The sequence below is a fragment of the Colobus angolensis genome, unplaced genomic scaffold (assembly GCF_000951035.1).
Source record: "Colobus angolensis palliatus isolate OR3802 unplaced genomic scaffold, Cang.pa_1.0 Scaffold124, whole genome shotgun sequence".
Classification (NCBI taxonomy): domain Eukaryota; kingdom Metazoa; phylum Chordata; class Mammalia; order Primates; family Cercopithecidae; genus Colobus; species Colobus angolensis.
In genome coordinates this window covers 6,564,564-6,587,063 of record NW_012113586.1, presented here as the reverse complement: position 1 = coordinate 6,587,063, position 22,500 = coordinate 6,564,564, and the positions used below count along the sequence as shown (strand labels likewise).

Sequence of the window (22,500 nt, the reverse complement as noted above, 5' to 3'; positions counted from 1 at the left end):
GGATGGTCTCGATCTCCTGACCTCGTGATCCGCCCGTCTCGGCCTCCCAAAGTGCTGGGATTACAGGCTTGAGCCACCGCGCCCGGCCCAGATGATAGATTGTATACCAAAGATTTTTCTTCCATTTAATTGAATAAATGTTCCTTTAGCTAATACTAAAACAGGACTTAGTCATATAGTTAATTTTCCCAAATAATGTTTATTTTTTTATCTGATATTTTTTGTCTTTGCTAGAGCTCCTGAAATTATTCTTGGGTTACCATTTTGTGAAGCTATTGATATGTGGTCACTGGGCTGTGTGATAGCTGAGCTGTTCCTGGGATGGCCTCTTTATCCTGGTGCTTCAGAATATGATCAGGTAAAAGTGTTTATTTGGATGGAAATAGAATGCAAGTAGTTACTTGTGAAATAGATTCTAGAGAAAGAGAAGTACTAAGTACTACTGAAGTATTTAGATAATAGGGAAAGAGTAGTCCAATTACTACTAAAGAACTTTTTAAAGAATAGTAGAATTTTCTCTTCCTGCCTTTTAGGCTAAAGTATGTTTGCAATTCTATAATAAAAAGAAGAATTTTATATTACTTAAAGTTGATACTTTGCTAGATCTGTAATGATTTATTAGAGACTTAACTTTCATTAACTAATGTGCTTTGTGAGTTAGGAAAGTAGAGTAAGGATGAGGAACTGGAATTTTAAGAGAACTTCTACTTACTCAGAGCTATTATAATTTTCCTTTACTCATGATACACTGAAGTACTTTCTTCAGACTGAAACAATTTAGGTCCCAGAAGCTGTGACATACTGAGTCTCTAAGATAGGATTCAGAAAGGAAGTCATCTGAGTTGTAGTAATAGATGATCTGTATCTCAAAATAGACAAACTTTAGGAGATACACTATAATTTCCTAAGGAATTTGTCCATTAAAGGAAAATGTTTTACCATGGAAGTAAATTGTGAATTCTCATTTCTTGTTTTTTTTTTTGAGATGGAGTCTTGCTCTGTCACCCAGGCTGGAGTGCAATAGTGCGATCTCGGCTCACTGCAACCTCTGCCTCCCTGGTTCAAGCAATTCTCCTGCCTCAGCCTCCCGAGTGGCTGGGATTACAGGTGCCCGCCATCACGACCAGCTAATTTTTGTATTTTTTAGTAGAGACGGGGTTTCACCATGTTGGCCAGGCTGGTCTTGAACTCCTGACTTCAGGTGATCCACCTGCCTTGGCCTCCCAAAGTGTTGGGATTACAGGTGTGAGCCACCGTGCCCAGCCTTCTTATTTTTAAAAAAATCATAAATGATGATGATAGAGGGTAGAGATTGTTTCATATCACTGGTATATCCTCAGCTCCTAACACTGTGTCTGGTACACAGTAAGTACACAAGCTTTTTTTTTGTTTGTTTTTAAGTTTTTATTTTTGTAGAGACAGTTTTGCTCAGTCACCCAGGCTGGCGTGTAGGCGTGGTCATAGCTTACTGTAGCCTCTGGCTCCTGGGCTTAAACGATCCTCTCACCTCAGCCTCCCAGATAGATGGGACTACAGGTGCATGCTACCTTGCTTGGCTAATTCTTTTATTTTTTGTAGAGTTAGGGATCTTGCTATATCAGCCTAGGGTGGTCTCAAACTCCCGGGCTCAAGCTATTCTCCTGCCTTGTCCTCCCAAAGTACTGGGATTACAGGTGTGAGCCCCCATGCCTGGTCTGTATTGTCAAATATCTTTACATGTCCATAAATATACTTCTACCTTATTTACAATGTCTGCGTGGTATTTTGGTTTCCAGTTACAGGATTTAGAAAGGAAGTTATCTGAGTTGTAGTAGATTCCACAGATTTGAAGTATTAGAAGTCAACAGGAAAAGCAAAGATTATAGCCAAAATTTTCAAAACTGGATTTCCTTGTAAATAATGGATACAGTAGCAGTGGATGGGTTAGTATATATAGGTATTTACAGATAAATTTCAGTTGTATTGATTAAAGAATTGATTTCTTCTTTTGCCTAAAGTTAATAATGTTTTGGTGTAAAAGTCTTTAATAATTTCCCTTTTCACTTCAAATAGATGTTTAATGGTTTTAATGTTTCAGATTCGTTATATTTCACAAACACAAGGCTTGCCAGCTGAATATCTTCTCAGTGCCGGAACAAAAACAACCAGGTTTTTCAACAGAGATCCTAATTTGGGGTACCCACTGTGGAGGCTTAAGGTCTGTCTTCCCTACTATCCTTACGATTCCTATACTCCACCCCTCACTCCCCGACTTTGAATTCAAAGTTTATTAAATTCTTCAGGTAGAGGAGGGACAGGAGAGGGGGAAACATTTTGAAAAAGTATTTCTTTGTACCTGTTTGGCCTTATCCTTGGTTGAAAAACAAAACATTAAGTGCTAGTTCAGTTGGCTGAGGTTATTTTGTATACGTTCAATCCGCAGCTGATAGAAAGTTTGGAGAGTAGTGCTCACCATTAAGCGATAGGACTAGAGACATTTAGTAATGACTGATTTTTAGAGAATTCTCAATGAATGTGATAAAATCACATAATTTTCTAACTGCCCACATTCAGGACTTCTATATTTTTTCTTGAAACAAATACCTGCTTTTTACTTCTGAGCCTACTCTGTCAGGTTCAGAAATATCTGAGTAATTTGACTAACTCTGTGACTGTGCCTCTGATCCTGTTGAACAGTTAGCGTTTGAGATATCAATTCATTTCAAAGTAGCTTTAAGAGAATAATGGTAGTGTCCCTTTTTACCTGACATTCTTCAGGAACTGTGCTGTATCATTACTTGCATGTTTATTTTATCACTGTTGAAAGGGTAGCTAGATATCAAAGTCACATCTGTCCACTGGAAGATTTTTTGGTTGTGAATTACTTTCATGTTTGCCATCTCTGGTTGGCAGGGTGACCACACTTGTCTCTTGTATTCTGGCTTTAGTTTTGAATAAAATGTGAAAATAACATACAGATGGAATTTAAGGAGGAGAATCTTTATTTTATAGACGCCTGAAGAACATGAACTGGAGACTGGAATAAAATCAAAAGAAGCCCGGAAGTACATTTTTAATTGCTTAGATGATATGGCTCAGGTGAGTACGGAAAGTTTCAGAAAGTCAGACATTTATTTTTAAGCAGAGACACACTTCTCTTGATTATACTGAAGACAATTTTAATGTTATCTTTGTAGTATTTGTTTTCAGTTTTTATAAAAAATGCATTAATATTCTGCCACGTATTAAAGGAACATTTAAATCCTAACCAAGTATATTTTTAGAATTACATATTTCTCTCTTGCTTTTTACTTAACTGGTCTTGTTACATAGCAGTGTTTTAAAATATTATTGAAAGTTTCTTGTCCCATTTTCTCAAATACTTAAGAGCTATATTTATTGAGCACCTATTATGTTACAAACTCTGAACACTTCACACTTACTTAATTTTTTCAACAGTAGAAACTTTTATATTTAGGTAGTAACAATCACTATTGCTTAACTACTTGTTCCAATTTTTTTTTTTTTTTTTTTTTTGAGACAGAGTCTTACTCTATTGCCCGGGCTGGAGTGCAGTGGCATAATCTCAGTTCACTGCAACCTCCCCATCCCGGGTTCAAGCGATTCTCCTGCCTCAGCCTCCCAAGTAGCTGGAATTACAGGCATGTGCCACCATGCCCAGCTCATTTTTGTATTTTTTTAGTAGAGACGGGTTTCGCCACATTGGCCAGGCTGGGCCTCGAACTCCTGACCTCAGGTGATCCACCTGCCTTGGCTTCCCAAAGTGCTGGGATTACAGGCATGAGCCACCATGCCCAGCCCCCAAATTTTTAATGACAAGAAATTGTTTAGCTTTCTTCTACCACTAAATTTAGATGAAGATTTTAATTAAGCAGCATAAAAAGAGCTTCCTCCTGTGAAAATGATTACACTTTCGTAAAAAGAATTTCCCCGGGTTTCTCTTTTGATCATAGTTTGGAGGGAAACACAGACATAGTTTGGAGGGAAGGCAGCTATGTAGTGTCAGTGCTAAACGTTAAGTGAAGAAGTATAATTCTGAATTTTCTTTGGAAGGTGAATATGTCCACAGACCTAGAGGGAACAGACATGTTGGCAGAGAAGGCAGACCGAAGAGAATACATTGATCTTTTAAAGAAAATGCTCACAATTGATGCAGATAAGAGAATTACCCCTCTAAAAACTCTTAACCATCAGTTTGTGACAATGACTCACCTTTTGGATTTTCCACATAGCAATCAGTGAGTATGGAATATTCTGGGGCTTTTGCCATGTGGTTCTTTGTTGAGTTACTGCCTTAGTAATAGCACTATCAAATGAGCCAGCCACTTTGGTGCTTATAAATCTGGCTCAGCAGTGCTTTTCTTTCTCACTGAAACATTATAAGATAAAAATTAGATGTGTATTTTTCTTCCCTATGATTACACAGATTCTTGATTTATTTTATCTGAAAGTGGGGAAAAAAAACTTTGATCCATGTTCATCTTGAGTTATTTGCTGTTTAAATCTCAGCATTCATTTAATGAATCTTTAATCTCTTTTTCAGTGTTAAGTCTTGTTTTCAGAACATGGAGATCTGCAAGCGGAGGGTTCACATGTATGATACAGTGAGTCAGATCAAGAGTCCTTTCACTACACATGTTGCTCCAAATACAAGCACAAATCTAACCATGAGCTTCAGCAATCAGCTCAATACAGTGCACAATCAGGTATTCAATAAATAATTTTGGAAACTCAAGCTTAAGTGGGATAGAAACTAGTAAGAATACAGGGCAAGGTAAAGAACCAATTTTTGTTTTGGTGGTCTTGTTGCTTCTTAGAAATTCTCTACTTGACAAAAGTTGATGGAAAACAGGGTAGACTGATAATACCTACCAGGCACAGGCTAACTAAAGTTAAATATAAAGGCCTAATCCATGCCCTCATATGTTCAGCATCATCAAATAAATGGAGTCTGACTGTTGTACTACTTACCGCTGTTAGTTGTACTAACTTTAGCCAAATGACTTTCTCCCTGTTAGGAGAAGGATTTTATATCTCTTGTTACTGTATTGAAAGGTTTCCAATCATTAACTTTAAGGGTGGTTTTGCATTTGTTTGCTGGCCAGTGATATTTACATTTAGGTTTGTTTCTGAAGATGTAAGCTTCCCAGTTTCTTGACTGAGTGTCCTTTTTTAATGGAAGAGCATATGAGATTTGGTGAGATCTTCCATGTGGCAATTTTTGTTCAGAAGTAGTTGGGGTTTGTGTAGCCACAGCCAGCATAGAACTATTCTTTTTTTTATTTGCTTATTTGACCTTATAATATGCCTTCGATTTAGGGACTGGGAAAGTTTCTTAAGCAGAGAGTTATTTCAGAGGCAGCTAACATTACATGTTAAAACATTATTCTAAGTTTTTCTGGATAAATTCTCTATATGTAAAATTATTGTGTCTCTACTTAATACAAGTGTACAAATATAATCCTTTTGTTTTTAGGCCAGTGTTCTAGCTTCCAGTTCTACTGCAGCAGCTGCTACTCTTTCTCTGGCTAATTCAGATGTCTCACTACTAAACTACCAGTCAGCTTTGTACCCATCATCTGCTGCACCAGTTCCTGGAGTTGCCCAGCAGGGTGTTTCCTTGCAGCCTGGAACCACCCAGATTTGCACTCAGACAGATCCATTCCAACAGACATTTATAGTATGTCCACCTGCGTTTCAAAGTAAGTGGGGAAACTCCTGTATCATATGGTATTATATCAGACCTACCTGCTTCAGCAGCTCTAGTTGTTTAGTCTGATCTTTACAAGTTTAAACTCTGTCTCTGATGATGAAGGTAACTAAAATTGGGTGATATCACAAAATGGATTTTCCCTTTTTACATTGGCTATTTATCTAATTATGATGCTATCTGATGCATTATAACAGCTCACTTTATGTTTCCTTAATTGAATTGCCTCACACCAGTTTCTTGCCCATTGAGTCCTTGTGTCAATGTCATATGTCTTGTATAAGCATGTATCTATCAATATGCAGAATCTGTACAACTTGAAAAAAATTCGTTGTAAGCAGAATTGCTAAATATTGGATCTTATTTCCTGTATTATAAAAATTATAAAAATTTTTATAAATTTTTATAAAAATTATAAAAATTATAAAAATTATGTTCCCAATAAAAAGTGATTTTATTGTAAAATGTAAATACCATGTTTAAGAATGTGGAAATGTCTTAAATTACTTAAGGATAGAACAATCATTATTTACTGAACTAAAAAATCCTACAGGCTGAGGTGCTTGTGTGGGGCAGGCATTAAGATTATCTTCTTCAGCTTATGAATCATACAGTTGCTGCAAACTCCTGTCAATAGAGGAACAGAATAGCTGAAGGAGGAGGCTGAGTCCCTGTGTTGCAATACGATTTTAATTTTCACATTCCCATCCTTCTTAATTTTCACATTGTTGTTCTGTAATCTAGTCTGTCCAGTTTCTTTTTTCTGTATATGGGAAATGTGTGTTTAATCATTTGGTAAGCCATTTAGAAGAATGTAACTTTAAGGCTAAAATCCAATGACACATTTGACTTTCCCAAGAGAAGGTCAGTGTCAGTACCCTGTGAGAATAAACCAGGATTCAGGTGTCTCAAATAACACTTTACATAGAAGCAGGTAGCATTTTTGCCTTTTTACATCAATTACTTATTGACTGTGACTCTCTTGTTTGTTTGGTTTCTGACAGAGTTGGAGCAAGCAGAAGGAAGAGAGGGGCTGGCTAGGGAAGTCTGAGAGATTACCAGGAGGACAGGAGAGCAATAGCGATGTAAACCAGGGAGAAACCACAGGGAGAGTGGAGGAACAGATTCAAAATCCGTAAATGCACATTTAGCCTAACTTACCAAATCATTTTCTGCATATGCTTCATGATAGTAAATTCTGTAGTTGGGGTTGTCGTATGTTGAGTGATTCTTCCACTGAGCTTAGCAGATTAGCCACTTTTTTCACCACTTTTTCCAAAGAGTTTCATTGGAACAATTTTCAAATGTGGGACCCTGAAGTTTTTTGCTGCTTCTCAGATGATAAGAGATGAAGCAGAAGAACTTTTGAGTTCCTTTAACAAAACAAAATGTAAACTAAAGAAGTTAGAGGGGAAAAGTGATATAACCCTTTTTACTATAATTAGGTAAGTATAAGCTTTGACATTTTTCCTATCTAGGAAGTATAAATAACCTGAGGAGCTAGTAGAGCATATTTAAAATTTTCCAAATGAAAAGGGAGTTTTAAAATTAAGGTGATGATGATGATGCCTGATATGTATTATTATATGCCAGATAATGTTCTAACTGCTTTTACATGTATTAATTTATCTTCACTAACAATTCTAGGAGGTAGGGTAATGTCATTATCTCCAATTTATACATGAGAATTTTGAGCATGGTTCCTTCATATGCCCAAAGTCCTATAACTAATAATTGTAGAACCATGATTTGAACCCAGGCAGGGGAGTTCATAGCTTCTGTATTTTGAAATGTTATTCCTCATTGCCCCTCAGTTGCCAGCCACCACTATTTGCTCATTTCTGCGCAGCAATGGTCTATTCCAGGTTGCCCACTTTTCTTGGACCATCTGTTTTTTTACAAGATGCCTATACTTACAGGAGGATAGATCCTCATCAGTTAGGCAGTTCTTTATTTAAAGGACTATGTTCAGTAAAACAAAATAATAACAAAAAATGAAACTATAATCCTTTTTAGGTCAGGAGCCAGGGAGAACCTTCCAACAGTGTTGCCTTTTGTTAAATTCTTTGTTCCCACTTTTGGGCTCAGCCTAAAGTACAATAGCAGTCTAATACATTAGAATCACATTTGTAGGTCAGTACTATAAATACTACTTTCCATACTATCCTGGTTGGCCAAAATAGATACACATTTTGCTTAGTAGTAACTACTATTCTATAATTTTGTCACTTTTGCTTTATCGCCCGGGGACCATAGATGAGCTTCTGAAGTAAACATTTCCTCCTAAATTTTACCAGTTTGTAGGAGGCTATTATACAATACCAATGTCTTGTAGTTAGGCATGTATCCATGTCCTACTTTAGGCAAGAATTTTGTGTGGCTTAGCCTTATTAGATAACATTGCCTAATGAAGCATGGCTGGCAACTTTTTAATCTTGATATATGAATTTGTTACTTTTTATTTTTATACAAGTAGAACTTAAAAAGATATTCCGATTTTACTATGCCCTCTTATTTTGTACATTGCTGGATTGTATTTTTCTTTATGACAGCCTGTTATTAAATTACTCATAAATTACTGAAGTGGAAAATTAGAAGACTGACTTGCTGAAAACAGCAGTATTAGGTCTATGAGTTATGCTCATTTGATACCTCCATAGCAATATTAAGAGAAATTAGTTGGTGATAGTTGAGAAAATGTCACTGAAGGAGTCTTTAATTAAAATCTTTATATCCTTACTTAACAAAATTGCAGATATTAGTGAGTTGGAAGTATAATAGAAACTTAAATTCTTTATATTGCAAGTTTTGATAAAGTACAGAAGCAACTGAAGACACTCAAGTCTTGGCAAAAAGAATTGTCTTTAGTTGTGCTTTTCCCCAGAAGGAGATCTGTTTGTAGGAAAGATTTATTCAACATTTGTTCTAAGAGCATAATGAATAAAAAATAAGACATGGTCATTGTTATAAAGGCACTGTTACAAAGAAGAATTCTTGATTTTCTTAGCTGTCCATTAACTACAAAAGAGCCCTGTTAGATGTCAATGACAAGAGTAGATTTCTAAAATAAGTAGAAGAAAGTTTCTATAAACCAGAATGTCTGCTTTTAAAATATTCTTATCCTAGGCATAATTTTTTCAGTTCATGCCTGGTTAAGGATAAAATATATGTCTGATTTATGGACTAGGTTGTATTTTTGGAGGAATGGGGAAAAGTGTAAATAAAAAGGTAACTTAGATTATAAATTATTGAGCTTTTCATAATATCTAATTCTCTAAAAGTTATATTTAAGCCTTTGCTTTTAAAGATTAGAGTTTTAAAATCAAGTTTTTTTTTTCCCCTAGGGATTAAAAAGTGAATAATGCTGGGCACAGTGGCTGACACCTGTAATCCCAGCACTTTGGGAGGCCAGGGTGGGCAGATCACGAGGTCAAGAGTTTGAGGCCAGCCTGGCCAACATGGTGAAACCCTGTCTCTACTAAAAATACAAAAATTAGACGGGCGTGGTGGCATGCGCCTGTAGTCCCAGCTACTTGGGAGGCTGTGGCAGAAGAATCGCTTGAACCTGGGAGGCAGAGGTTGCAGTGAGCCCAGATCACACCTCTGCACTCCAGCCTGGGTGACAGAGCAAGACTCTGTCTCAAAAAAAAAAAAAACAAAAACAAAAACAAAAAGTGAATGTAATTTACTAAGTGAAGGCTTGTTTTTGCCTGTACTGTTAATGGAAATGGGATGAATATTGTGTTTTAAATTTTGTAGCATAAAAAAAATTTAGAATTCCTTTAAGCCAACCCTCACTATATCAAACATCTTTCCATTAACGTAACCTGAGGGGAACAGTCTCCCTTTTCTTAACTTCCAAGACTTCTGTGAATGAAACTTCTTTTTTTTTTTGGGATGGAGTCTTGCTCTGTCGCCCAGGCTGGAGTGCAGTGGCCGGATCTCAGCTCACTGCAAGCTCCGCCTCCCGGGTTTACGCCATTCTCCTGCCTCAGCCTCCCGAGTAGCTGGGACTACAGGCGCCCGCCACCTCGCCCGGCTAGTTTTTTGTATTTTTAGTAGAGACGGGGTTTCACCGTGTTAGCCAGGATGGTGTCTATCTCCTGACCTTGTGATCCGCCCATCTCGGCCTCCCAAAGTGCTGGGATTACAGGCTTGAGCCACTGCGCCCAGCCTAACTTCTTTGTTTTAAGTGTCTAGGACTAAAACCTGAATAGTGGATTATTTGAACAGAAAAGCTGAAAACAAAATAATCTAAAACAGTACTCCCAGACCCAGCGAAACTATTTAACTGTGATGCTGTTTTCAACAGCTGGACTACAAGCAACAGCAAAGCATTCTGGATTCCCTGTGAGGATGGATAATGCTGTACCAATTGTACCCCAGGCACCAGCTGCTCAGCCACTACAGATTCAGTCAGGCGTTCTTACGCAGGTAAAAACTAGAGCAATGTGGATACTCAATATTGCTAAACACTGTTGAGATTCAGATACTTTGTCCTAGAAAATTTCGTTTGACTCTAAGATCTTTCTTGGTCATGATTCAGTGGACTTAAAATGAAACATCTCTATGGAACAATATGCTCATTCCTAACACTATTGCAACTGTGCCATTGTCTTCCTTAGACTTGCAGGGAAAAATATCCAGACATTCTTGAGAAATGGTCTTCTGAGTAAGTTTAGTTTAATTTTGCGGGATGAAGTGTTTTTTTTTGTTGTTGTTGTTTTTTAAATGTTGGAGCTCATATAAAGATAAGTATATATGCAGCATTTTGATTCTAAAATATAAGGTTCCACTTTTGCACCGTTTGTGTCCCTTTTGCCCACTCTTAGAATATCACAGTTGAGAGGCTGGATCACATCAGGATGCCTCTTCACGTATTACATTCCTTCATTCCTTGTGTTTAACCAGACTGTAGAAAGCTTTAAAACTTTATACTTGCTATGGAACATTCGACTAAGATGATAGAGAAAATAGTGAAGTATTTAAATAGCAACAAACAGTATATTTTAATATTTTATATATAAATGTTTGTGGCCTATGACACATAGGAAATTCTCAAATCCAAAAACCCTATTTTGTGAACAGGAGGAAGAATTCTTAATAAATATCTTTGTTTCATAGAACTGATACCCTGAATCTAGCCCAAGGAGGATTCCTATATTTCTTTGTTTTAGGCCATTGGCATTTGACTTTGTGGGCCAGTGCTGTACAAAGTTGAAGGGGGAAAGTCGTATTTGGTATATGCATTTTAGGTGCTATCAAATTACTGTTCGTTATCAGTAATAACTTGGGGGGAATGAGAACCCTTCTGAATCCAGATGTCCTACCTCCGTGTTTGTTTCACTCACCTGCCTAATCTACATTTCAGGGAAGCTGTACACCACTAATGGTAGCAACTCTCCACCCTCAAGTAGCCACCATCACACCGCAGTATGCGGTGCCCTTTACTCTGAGCTGCGCAGCCGGCCGGCCGGCGCTGGTTGAACAGACTGCGGCTGTACTGGTAATTCCCCTCACTTGATTGTGTTACTAACGGAGTTTCTTTGGTTTCTTTCTTTTTTGTTTTTTCCTGTTTGTTTTTGTTCTGTTTTTTTCTGGTTTATTTTTCAAAAAAATTTTTAGCTTAGTCTTTGCAGAGGGCATGGAAGCATGTGCCATCTTGTGGCTGTGTTCTTGCTACATCTTTTAATGTCTCATTGTTTTCCTCCCCAACATTTCCTGTAGCACTGTCTGACTGATGGTTATGTGGTTCTGTAAGGAGCCAGATCCCTTGATTCTTCTTTGCCAGCCTAGTGTGATAAAAGCTCTCAATATAGCCTCAGAAGAGCTTCAACATTGTTACTTGTTTTCTGCCTTATCTTTTACCCTCTGATCCTTGAGCATGAAGGAAGTGGCCTTTAATTTGGCTCAGCTACAGGTACCCGGATGGCCAAAATTGAACTCCTTGGCAAGGTAGCTTTCTCCTTTTCTTGCTGTTTTAAGGTTTTAAAACTTTTCTGCATGTGGAAATGCTTAAGATGCTCTTAATTTATTGCTTTATCAGTTGATATTAACCATCTTTCTATGGACATATGAAGATAGCTCTTTTTGCCACTCATGATCAGTGGCAGCTTATATCTTACATTTAAAGATATTCCCTTTAGAATGTAGATCATATTGGAGGTCATATTGTTGGTTGAAATTAAAAGTGAACACATTTTTAGGAGTTTTGGGGAGGAATTAATTATTTTACTAATAGGTTTTTATACAAATGTTGAAATTATGGCCAAAAAACTACACAAATACATATGCAAATACAATATCTTTGTTACTAAAAGTCATGGGGAATAGTTACTTAATATAGCTGCAGTTGTAGTATTGGACTTAGAGATAGAAAAAAACAAACAAGACTTTGAGGTGTGTTTCAGGATTTGTAACCTTAAGAGTGATTTTTTGGATGTGTTTTGGTTTATTTGGGGAGTTAGAATTGTTTATTGGATATCCAGCATTTTATCATTTGAAATTTAAAATTAGGTAAGCATCCAAAAACCTGAAAGGCACTATTGAATCCTGTTATTTCTCTGTTTTCAAAGTTGCTTTAATTTCTTTTGTTGTTTCTTAAGTATTCATGTGAGTGAAAACACTTCCAGACACATACTTTGGTTGGAATTTGGTTTTCAGTTTAAAAGTGTTTGTCGCTTCCAGATTAATTTTCTTGTGAGCATAAAACCTGAGTGTGAGGGAGTCAGGTATATTTCCAACTCGACTGATCCAAGCCGCTGGTTTTAACTCACTCATCTGTAGTTTCGAGGTTGGAATGCTAGTTGACACTTCTCCTTTGCTGCTTCTCTTAAGTTTGCGCTAGCCATTTGCTAAGCTTTGCATATTTTTGTTCTTCCTCTGTCAAAACAGTTCGTCGCTTGGAACGCCAGATTTCTGCCTCACGTTGGAATGTTATTTCTTGCTTTGTATTAAACTACATGCTTTGTCTTGTGCAGGTGTTGGCTTATGGAAAGACGCATGGTGTGACTTAACATACTTCTTTTATTTTTTGTTTTGTTTTGTTTTGTTTTAAATTCTGCTTATGGTAGCAGACGTGTTTGCAGTTTCTCTGCTTTGAAGGCTTCTTGTTTGGAACCAGTATTTGTAACGAGTGGATCTGTTACTTGCAGAAATATTTTTAAAACAGTGTGTTGATGGCCTTGCAATTTGAAATTCAAGAAACAGAACCATATGTACCCAGGCATTGTAGGTAATCGTACTGCAGAATTCAAGTTTAAAAAGGAAACTTCCAAATCTGTTTCCATTTTTTTTTTCAAAAAATGCCAGAATTTCTGTGAGGAAGAAGTACAGAAAACATTTGTTGCTCAGTTTATTGCAAGTGACGTGGCTTTTTAAAAACTAGAAATCATGCATTTTCTTGTAGTGATTAGTTTTTATGTGGAAATATTCCTGCAAATGATACATAAAAACATATTTTAGGTAACTATTAGGAACAAAGTTATGATGCTTTCTGCATCTGTTTCACAAACATCTTACTTTTAACCTTATTTTGAAATTCTATTATGTGGCTATAAATGATGAAGTTAGCTTTTTCTTGCTGGCGTAAGATTTTTTTTCCCAAAAGGATTAGGCCTTTGGTCATCCATATCTGGCTCCATTTTCCAAGTACTACCCTTTGAAAAAAGGGAACGGCTCTGCCCTTTGTTTTATGGGTTGAATTGATCTGATATCTTATCTGATTGGCAGTCAGATTAAAAAATTTTTAATCTCCAGGGAGTCCTCTTAACTCTTTCTAGGGATATATTTTAGAATTTTTGCAAAAATGAAACTCCAGCATTTAACCAGCTCTTATCTCTGAACCTTCAGACTCCTTTTCTCTACAGTATAATAGGAGCTCTTAACCGCAGGGATCTTCTTTTCTTTAATACCAGGGTGGTCAGGTTATGGGGGTGGGTGAAAGAAAGCAGTATGTTTTCTTTCCCCATTCATAAGACTTGTAGCTTTGAGCCCCTCTGACCTTTCTTTTTTAATCTCTGCAAGTTAACAATCTACAAACAACTTCTTTTAAGATACGAATTTTTCTTTCTTTAAAAAAACAGAAGAAAAAGCCAAGAATGAATCAAGTCTGGATGTTTTTTGTGTGTGTTTCCTTATAGCAGGCGTGGCCTGGAGGGACTCAGCAAATTCTCCTGCCTTCAACTTGGCAACAGTTGCCTGGGGTAGCTCTACACAACTCTGTGCAGCCCACAGCAATGATTCCAGAGGCCATGGGGAGTGGCCAGCAGCTAGCCGACTGGAGGCAAGTGTCCTGTGTTACTCTGGGAGATTTGTAAGGGCAGATCCCATAGGGTGGGAGCACTTGATAATAAGGAGAGAGACTAGTAAGAAAATAAAGGAAAATTTGACTCTGTTGGAATCCTTTAAGAACCCATGTCAGGCTAGGAGACGGTGTTATAAGTAAACTTTGAATATAGGAAAGCAATAGGTTCTTAAGAATCATTTCTTCTAGATTTTTTAAAGAGAGTCTTAAGTGATTAGAAACCATACAGTGAGATCCTAAAGCCTGATAATCTAGGTCCCCAACTTTATTTTTTATAATGAAAATCCTTTTTTTTTTTTTTAATTTTTATGGTTACATAGTAGGTATGTATGTTTATGGGGTACATGAGATATTTTGACACAGGCATGCAATGTGAAATAAGCACATCATGGAGAATGGGGTGTCCATCCCCTCAAGCGTTTATCCTTTGAGTTACAAACAATCCAGTTACACTCAAGTCATTTTAAAATGTGCAATTAAGTTATTACTGACTGTAGTCACCTATTCTGCTATCAAATAGTAGGTCTTATTCTTTTTTGTGTGTGTGTGCCCATTAACCATCCCTACCTCCTCACTAACCCTCCACTACTCTTAACAGCCTCTGGTAACCATCCTACTCTCTTTTTGTTTTTTTTTTTTGAGACGGAGTCTCGCTCTGTCGCCCAGTCTGGAGTGCAATGGCCGGACCTCAGCTCACTGCAAGCTCCGCCTCCTGGGTTTACGCCATTCTCCTGCCTCAGCCTCCCGAGTAGCTGGGACTACAGGCGCCCGCCACCTCGCCCGGCTAGTTTTTTGGAATTTTTTAGTAGAGACGGGGTTTCACTGTGTTAGCCAGGATGGTCTCGATCTCCTGACCTCGTGATCCGCCCGTCTCGGCCTCCCAAAGTGCTGGGATTACAGGCTTGAGCCACCGCGCCCGGCCAGTAACCATCCTACTCTCTATGTCCATGAATTAAATTGTTTTGATTTTTAGATCCCATAAACAAGTGAGAACATGTGGTTTGTCTTTCTGTGTCTGGTTTATTTCACTTAACATAATGAACTTGAGTTCCATCCATGTTGTTGCAAATGACAGGATCTCATTCTTTTTGTGGCTGAATAGTACTCCATTGTGTGTATGTACCACATTTTCTTTATCCATTCATCTGTTGATGGACACTTAGGCTTCTTCCAAATCTTACTGTGAACAGTGCTGCAACATAGGAGTGCAGATATCTCTTTGATATACTTATTTCCTTTCTTTTGGGTATATACCCAGCAGTGGGATTGCTGGATCGTATGGTAGCTCAATTTTTAGTTTTTACAGGAGCCTCCAAACTGTTCTCCATAATAGTTGTACTAACTTAACATTCCTACTGTGTACAGTTGTTCCCTTTTCTCCACATCCTTGGCAGCGTTTATTATTGCTTGTCTTTTGGATATAAGCCATTTTAACTGGGGTGAGATAATATCTTATTGCAGTTTTGATCTGCATTTCTCTAATGATCAGAGATGTTGAGCACCTTTTCATATGCCTGTTTGTCATTTGTAAATCATCTTTTGGAAAATGTCTATTCAAATATTTTGCCCATTTTTTGATCGTATTATTAGATTTTTTTTCCATAGAGTTGTTTGAGCTGCTTACATATTCCGGTTATTAATCCCTTATCAGATGGTAGGTACTCAACTTTAAAAAAATAAATGCAGCTGCATTTTGGCTAATTGCTTTTGATGTCTGTTTGGTCCTGATTCTTCAGTGGTTTTGGAATTCACTCTTCTCTCTTTCTTTCTGTTGGTACAGGAATGCCCACTCTCATGGCAACCAGTACAGCACTATCATGCAGCAGCCATCCTTGCTGACTAACCATGTGACACTGGCCACTGCTCAGCCTCTGAATGTTGGTGTTGCCCATGTTGTCAGACAACAGCAATCCAGTTCCCTCCCTTCGAAGAAGAATAAGCAGTCAGCTCCAGTCTCTTCCAAGTGAGTCTGTGTTACAGCTGATAGTTAAAACTGTGCCAATTTGAGAGATATGTTGCCTTGCATTTGGAATATTTTATAGACATATCATATAGATATGAAGCAACAAGTCGCTGCCAAATTGAGGAAGAGCAAATCATTTCATCTGCACATGTACACCAGGTGTGTCCTGGTTATGATGGTCCTTTCTCTCTGCTGCCACTTTGAATCTGGGGCATTTTATGTTGTTTTTATTTTACTTTACAGAGTGAAATTTAGTCCTGGGATAAAGGACTCATAAAAGTAAAATGTCTTCTGTATTTTGGTGTTCTTGTCCCTGGAAACTCTTGCCAGCATGGTGCTTATTTTCATTGGAACTTGTATAGTTAAATGTATTTGCTTAATGATTATGTAAAAAGGAATCAACGAGTAAATTGGAAAGCAGTCTGGGGAAAAGATGTACAATTTGGAAGGCCAAGGACTGAATCATCTTTCCATGTGAACTTTTCCTACAGGTCCTCTCTAGATGTTCTGCCTTCCCAAGTCTATTCTCTGGTTGGGAGCAGTCCCCTTCGCACCACATCTTCTTATAATTCCTTAGTCCCTGTCCAGGATCAGCATCAGCCCATCATCATTCCAGATACTCCCAGCCCTCCTGTGAGTGTCATCACTATCCGAAGTGACACTGATGAGGAAGAGGACAACAAATACAAGCCCAGTAGGTAAGATAATGAATAGTTCCTGGCTCTGTTGGTCTTAGACTGTTGGCTTCAGGCAAGTGGTCCCAGTTTGGCCTGTGAAAGAAAGGACCAGCAGGGCACGGTGGCTCACGCCTGTAATCCCAGCACTTTGGGAGCTTGAGGCCAGAAGATCACCGGAGGTCAGGAGTTCAACACCAGCCTGGCCAACATGGCAACACCCTGTCTTTACTCAACATACAAAAATTAGCAGGGCGTGGTAGCACATGTTTGTATCCCAGCTACTAGGGAGGCTGAGGCAGGAGAATCACTTGAACCCAGGAGGCAGAGGTTTCAGTGAGCTGAGATCATGCCACTGTACTCCAGCCTGAGTGACAGAGCAAGACTGCATCCCCTTCCACCCCCACCCCAAAAAAAGGGCCGAAGAAAAAGGTATTTTGGAAGCATGGCCTTCGATGGGGGTTTTGGTGTTGGGCATACAGAAGAGGGAATGACCTCTTGCTTTTACCTGAGAAGGTAGGATTCACACATGAAAGTAACTTAGGAGACTTTACAGAGTCATACGTAAATGAAGTTTAAGTGAACTTGGAAGAGAAAATTTCGAATGAATTTAGAGCCTGTTAGTTCAAAAGGACCAATTATAAGATGGTAGAAGCAATATGCAGGAGGTGTTAGAGGTGTGGACTCTGAAGTCATTCTGTCCTGGGTCTGAATCCTGTCTTCACCACTCATCACTTCTTGTGTGACCCTGGGCAAGTTCCTCATCTCCCTATTCCTTAGTTCCCTCATCTGCAAAATGGTGTTAATAGTACCTACTTCATAGGATTGTTGTAAGGATTCAGTGAGATGTATGTAGAGCATGAGAGTAGTGCTTGATACGTAAGTACTCAGAAGTTAACTGCTGCTAATATTACCTTTATTATTACCATCTTTATCATCATTGTTATCATGGGAGAACCAGAGACAGATCATCTAAGAAACATTGCTTAAAAGGGCAATTGAAGCTTGATATGGTGGCTACTTTGGGAGGCCAAAGCAGGAAGTCACTTGAGCCCAGGAATTTGTGACAAGCCTGGGAAACATTGTGAGATCTCATCACTACAAAAGATAAAAACAGTTGGGCATGGTGGTACACACCTATAGTCCCAGCTACTTGGGAGGCTCAGATGGGAGAATAGCTTGAGCCCAGGAGGTTGAGGTTGCAGCAAACTGTGATCACTCCACTGCACTCCAGCCTGGGTGACAGAACAAGACCCTGTCACACACACAAAAAAGAACAATTCAATTTTCATGTATTTTTCTTTTCCTCAGCTCTAGCATGAAGCCAAGGTCTAATGTCATCAGTTATGTCACTGTCAATGATTCTCCAGACTCTGACTCTTCTTTGAGCAGCCCTTATTCCACTGATACCCTGAGTGCTCTCCGAGGCAATAGTGGACCCGTTTTGGCGGGGCCTGGCAGAGTTGTGGCAGATGGCACTGGCACCCGCACCATCATTGTGCCTCCACTGAAAACTCAGCTTGGTGACTGCACTGTAGCAACCCAGGCCTCAGGTAAGTGTATCTTCACAACTTGAGTTGAATTCTCCTTTGATGTGTGTATGCTTAAATATTTTTGCCATAATCCACCTATGTCAGTGGTAGAGACCAGTGGTGTAGGCATTCTTAAAGAGTCCTTAATTCAGAAATCAGTTCCCTGCACAATGTGAAATTATTTTTGGCCATCACTTTATCTTCCTGTGTTTATTTTGCTTGGATTAATGCACAAATGAGATTGCAATCTCAGAAACACATTCAGTGCTGATGGGAGAAAGCAGACAAGACGTGTGATATTGCCAGAAGTATTAGGCAATTAGGTTTGCCATAGATGATTTGAATTTGGCAATCGAGATGTAGACAGGACTTGATAATACTGAAAATGACTACAAAAGTGTTTTGGAAAACAGTTATATTCTTTAGATTTTTTTTCTCACCCAGTGTCATAGCAGTGATGCTTTTGTTGGTTTTATTACCAACCCAATTACTTCCATCTTCTTTGCTCTGATACATACTGGACTTAGGCTCCCTGGTTCAGTTATTGTGTTAGTTGGGTAATAGTAGCTGCAGTAACAAATCCTAGATTTTTGTAGCATAACATAGTAGAATTTTACTTCTCTCTCATATAACTTCTTGGTACAAGTGTTTGATTCCTGAGCATCCAGTCAGAAGGAGAAAGTTTGAAGGAGGCACACACATGGTTTAATCTCTTTAGCCTGGAAATAAGTGGAAATAGTGAATACTTCTCACATGGCCCCACCTAGATGCAAGTGAGCCCAGGCAATGTAGTCTTGTCAAGGCAGCTGCTTTTCAGTGACAACTTCATACCAAGAAAGGGGCTGGTGAAGTTTAGGTATCAACATAAACCTGGGCCATACCTGTAAAAATTATGTTTTATTATGTATTATCTTACTGCCATAGACATAAACAGGGTTATAATTTGAGGGTATTGTGTTACGCCTCTGTGTGATTCTTTTCAGAAGTAGACAGTTGTCCCATTGCAGACAAGGGAGAAAGCTTCCTGATGCCAGGCTACTGAACAGAATTATTAGGACCTCCATGCGCTCTTGGGTCCAGAGAATATAGGCTATCACATGAAACACTGAATGGATGCTCTGGTTTTCCTAATGGGAACACAGAAGCAAGCAAAATTTCACATTCAGCTGTCCTGTAATTTCTTAGAATTTGAAGACAGTAAGTGCCCGAGATATAATTTTGCCTTCTTTTAAACCCTCTTGACACTTTAATATCCTAAGAATTACCAATAGCTTTCTCAGCTTCATATTGTCATTTCTGTGCTTGTTTAATCCCTTCCTACATAAAACTATAAACTCTTAGAGACAGGGATGGTGTCTTAGCATATTTGTATTTCCAGTCCTTCCTTGTATATAACAAAGAGATTATAGTTATAATATTTATAATATTGATTTAAGTGAACAAATCTCCTATGTGGAGATTTGTGCCAAGACAGAAAAGAAGTGAGTGATACAGGTTATTTTCTTCTAGGGTAAATAGAATTGAGGAAGTAAGACATACATGAGACCTTAACGCTTGCAAACTACATACAAATGTGGACTAATTAATATGATGCCATCTGTGGTTAGCTCAGTGATGTCTACTCATAACTATTAAGCCTGATGCTTTTTTAGGTCTCCTGAGCAATAAGACCAAGCCAGTAGCTTCAGTGAGTGGGCAGTCATCTGGATGCTGTATCACCCCCACAGGGTATCGAGCTCAACGCGGGGGGACCGGTGCAGCACAGCCACTCAACCTTAGCCAGGTAAGCGCTACGGGCTACTGCCTTCTCTTTGGGCCCTGCACTGTTGTTAGCTTTCTGGAGAACCCTGCTTCTGGCTGGATGCTGAATAAAGCCAAATGCAGCCCCTTTTGTGTCAAATAATTTTGTGTTCTATGGCTTATGTCGTACCGCATGTGCTGCATCTCATCATTCACTCTTTGTGTTCAGGATGTACATTCTAGGTTTTCCATCAAACCTCCCTAAGTCTACCCTGGAAGGTTAGAGAAACGTCTGGGATTTAGAAAGAGCCTGGGAAGTTTAACCATGTCTGTGATAGGCATATGCTTTGAGATCAGATTCTCTTTATCCCCCAGGCCGTAAGTAAGCTGATCCTTACCTTGTTTACTTGAGTCAAGAGACTGAAAAGCTTACTGGCCACCAAATTCAATTGGTTCTAGGTCCTGCTTGTTGCTGAAGTCTGGAATTTGGGACTTCCCCACTCTCCGAACACCCCCTGCCCCAACCCACCCTTCTACTTCTCTCATTACCTGATTTGTGTTCATTCTTAGAGGCTAAAATTCGAGTGCTTGTATGATGTCCACCAGTAGTGAGAAAGTTCAATATGAGGGTGTGTGAGAGAGAGCACATGCAAGTGAAAATGTAAGTTTGAGTTAGTGTATGTATTTTAGGCTCCACATTTCAAGAGGGGTGTGAAGAACTTAGAGGAGAAGAACAAAAGAAAGCAATGGTAAGAAATAAAGGTTAGGAAAAATTCAAATTTACTGATGCCAGAATAGGGTGAGTTGAGTCACCAGTTATTAAATTGCAGGAGTGGGGAACCCTGTGGTCTCTTGATTCTCCCTCTTCCTATCATACTTATAAGCAAACTGCTGCTACCTGAGCCAGGTTAGGATCTATCTTGCTAAGAGGCAGAGGGAGGGGTGGCTGATTTCTGACAGCTTTCAATGCCAGTCTGGGAGCTTATGTGCTATACCCATTCGGAAACAGTACAAGTCAGGACCTGAGCTCTTAACTTGGCCTTTCGTGCCCTGAACCAGAGTGACCTCAAGATTCCTCACTTCCTTCTTTCTTCCAGAACCAGCAGTCATCGGCGGCTCCAACCTCGCAGGAGAGAAGCAGCAACCCAGCCCCCCGCAGGCAGCAAGCGTTTGTGGCCCCTCTCTCCCAAGCGCCCTACACCTTCCAGCATGGCAGCCCGCTACACTCTACGGGGCACCCACACCTTGCCCCAGCGCCTGCTCACCTGCCAAGCCAGGCTCATCTGTATACGTATGCTGCCCCCACTTCTGCTGCTGCACTGGGCTCAACCAGCTCCATTGCTCATCTTTTCTCCCCACAGGGTTCCTCAAGGCATGCTGCAGCCTATACCACTCACCCTAGCACTTTGGTGCACCAGGTCCCTGTCAGTGTTGGGCCCAGCCTCCTCACTTCTGCCAGCGTGGCCCCGGCTCAGTACCAACACCAGTTTGCCACCCAATCCTACATTGGGTCTTCCCGAGGCTCAACAATTTACACTGGATACCCGCTGAGTCCTACCAAGATCAGCCAGTATTCCTACTTATAGTTGGTGAGCGTGAGGGAGGAGGAGTCATGGCTACCTTCTCCTGGCCCTGAGTTCTTAATATTGGGCTACGGTGAGATCCTCCTTTACCCTCTTGAAACTTCTTAGCCAGCAACTTGTTCTGCAGGGGCCCACTGAAGCAGAAAGTTTTTCTCTGGGGGAACCTGTCTCAGTGTTGACTGCATTGTTGTAGTCTCCCAAAGTTTGCCCTATTTTTAAATTCTTTATTTTTGTGACAGCAATTTTGGTACTTGGAAGAGTTCAGATGCCCATCTTCTGCAGTTACCAAGGGAGAGAGATTGTTGTGAAGTTACCCTCTGAAAAATATTTTGTCTCTCTGACTTGATTTCTATAAATGCTTTTAAAAACAAGTGAAGCCCCTCTTTATTTCGTTTTGTGTTATTGTGATTGCTGGTCAGGAAAAATGCTGATAGAAGGAGTTGAAATCTGATGACAAGAAAATAAAAACCATTACTTTTTGTTTGTTTATAAACTCAGACTTACTTGCCTATTTTATTTTAAAAGCAGCTTACACAAGTCTGTATTTTTACTATCAGGCATTTCTCCTCAAAATCTCATCTTTGTTTATTGGACATTTAAACTTACAGAGTTTCAGTTTTGTTTTAATGTCATATTATACTTAATGGGTAATTGTTATTTTTGCAAAACTGGTGACGTATTACTCTATGTTACTATTGGGATTCTCTCAATTGCTCCTGTGTGTGTTATAAAGTAGTGTTTAAAAGGCAGCTCACCATTTGCTGGTAACTTAATGTGAGAGAATCCGTATCTGTGTGAAAACACCAAGTATTCTTTTTAAATGAAGCACCATGAATTCTTTTTTAAATTATTTTTTAAAAGTCTTTCTCTCTCTGATTCAGCTTAAATTTTTTTACTGTAAAAGCCATTAAGGTGGTTATTATTATATGGTGGTGGTTGTTTTATTATATGCAAAATCTCTGTCTATTATGAGATACTGGCATTGATGAGCTT

At 39.0% G+C, this 22,500-nt stretch overlaps 1 protein-coding gene across 3 annotated transcripts in view; it reads left to right on the top strand.

Annotated features, from left to right (window-relative positions):
* Positions 1-21,964, top strand: part of HIPK1 (homeodomain interacting protein kinase 1) — a 47,973-nt gene extending 26,009 nt beyond the window's left edge. For 2 of the 3 annotated variants that reach the window (XM_011933127.1, XM_011933128.1), the window contains 14 exons: positions 235-358; positions 2,078-2,197; positions 2,992-3,078; positions 4,054-4,238; positions 4,544-4,706; positions 5,477-5,702; positions 10,023-10,144; positions 11,082-11,216; positions 13,852-13,994; positions 15,796-15,978; positions 16,470-16,676; positions 17,964-18,205; positions 19,837-19,967; positions 21,022-21,964. In XM_011933127.1, the coding sequence (XP_011788517.1) occupies positions 235-358; positions 2,078-2,197; positions 2,992-3,078; positions 4,054-4,238; positions 4,544-4,706; positions 5,477-5,702; positions 10,023-10,144; positions 11,082-11,216; positions 13,852-13,994; positions 15,796-15,978; positions 16,470-16,676; positions 17,964-18,205; positions 19,837-19,967; positions 21,022-21,510 (2,557 nt within the window). In that variant the 3' untranslated portion in view covers positions 21,511-21,964. Of the gene's footprint in view, positions 1-234; positions 359-1,314; positions 1,366-2,052; positions 2,198-2,991; positions 3,079-4,053; positions 4,239-4,543; positions 4,707-5,476; positions 5,703-10,022; positions 10,145-11,081; positions 11,217-13,851; positions 13,995-15,795; positions 15,979-16,469; positions 16,677-17,963; positions 18,206-19,836; positions 19,968-21,021 lie in introns of those variants that run through there. The other variant, XM_011933129.1, reaches the window with a different exon arrangement.
* The last annotated feature ends 536 nt before the right edge of the window (positions 21,965-22,500 follow it).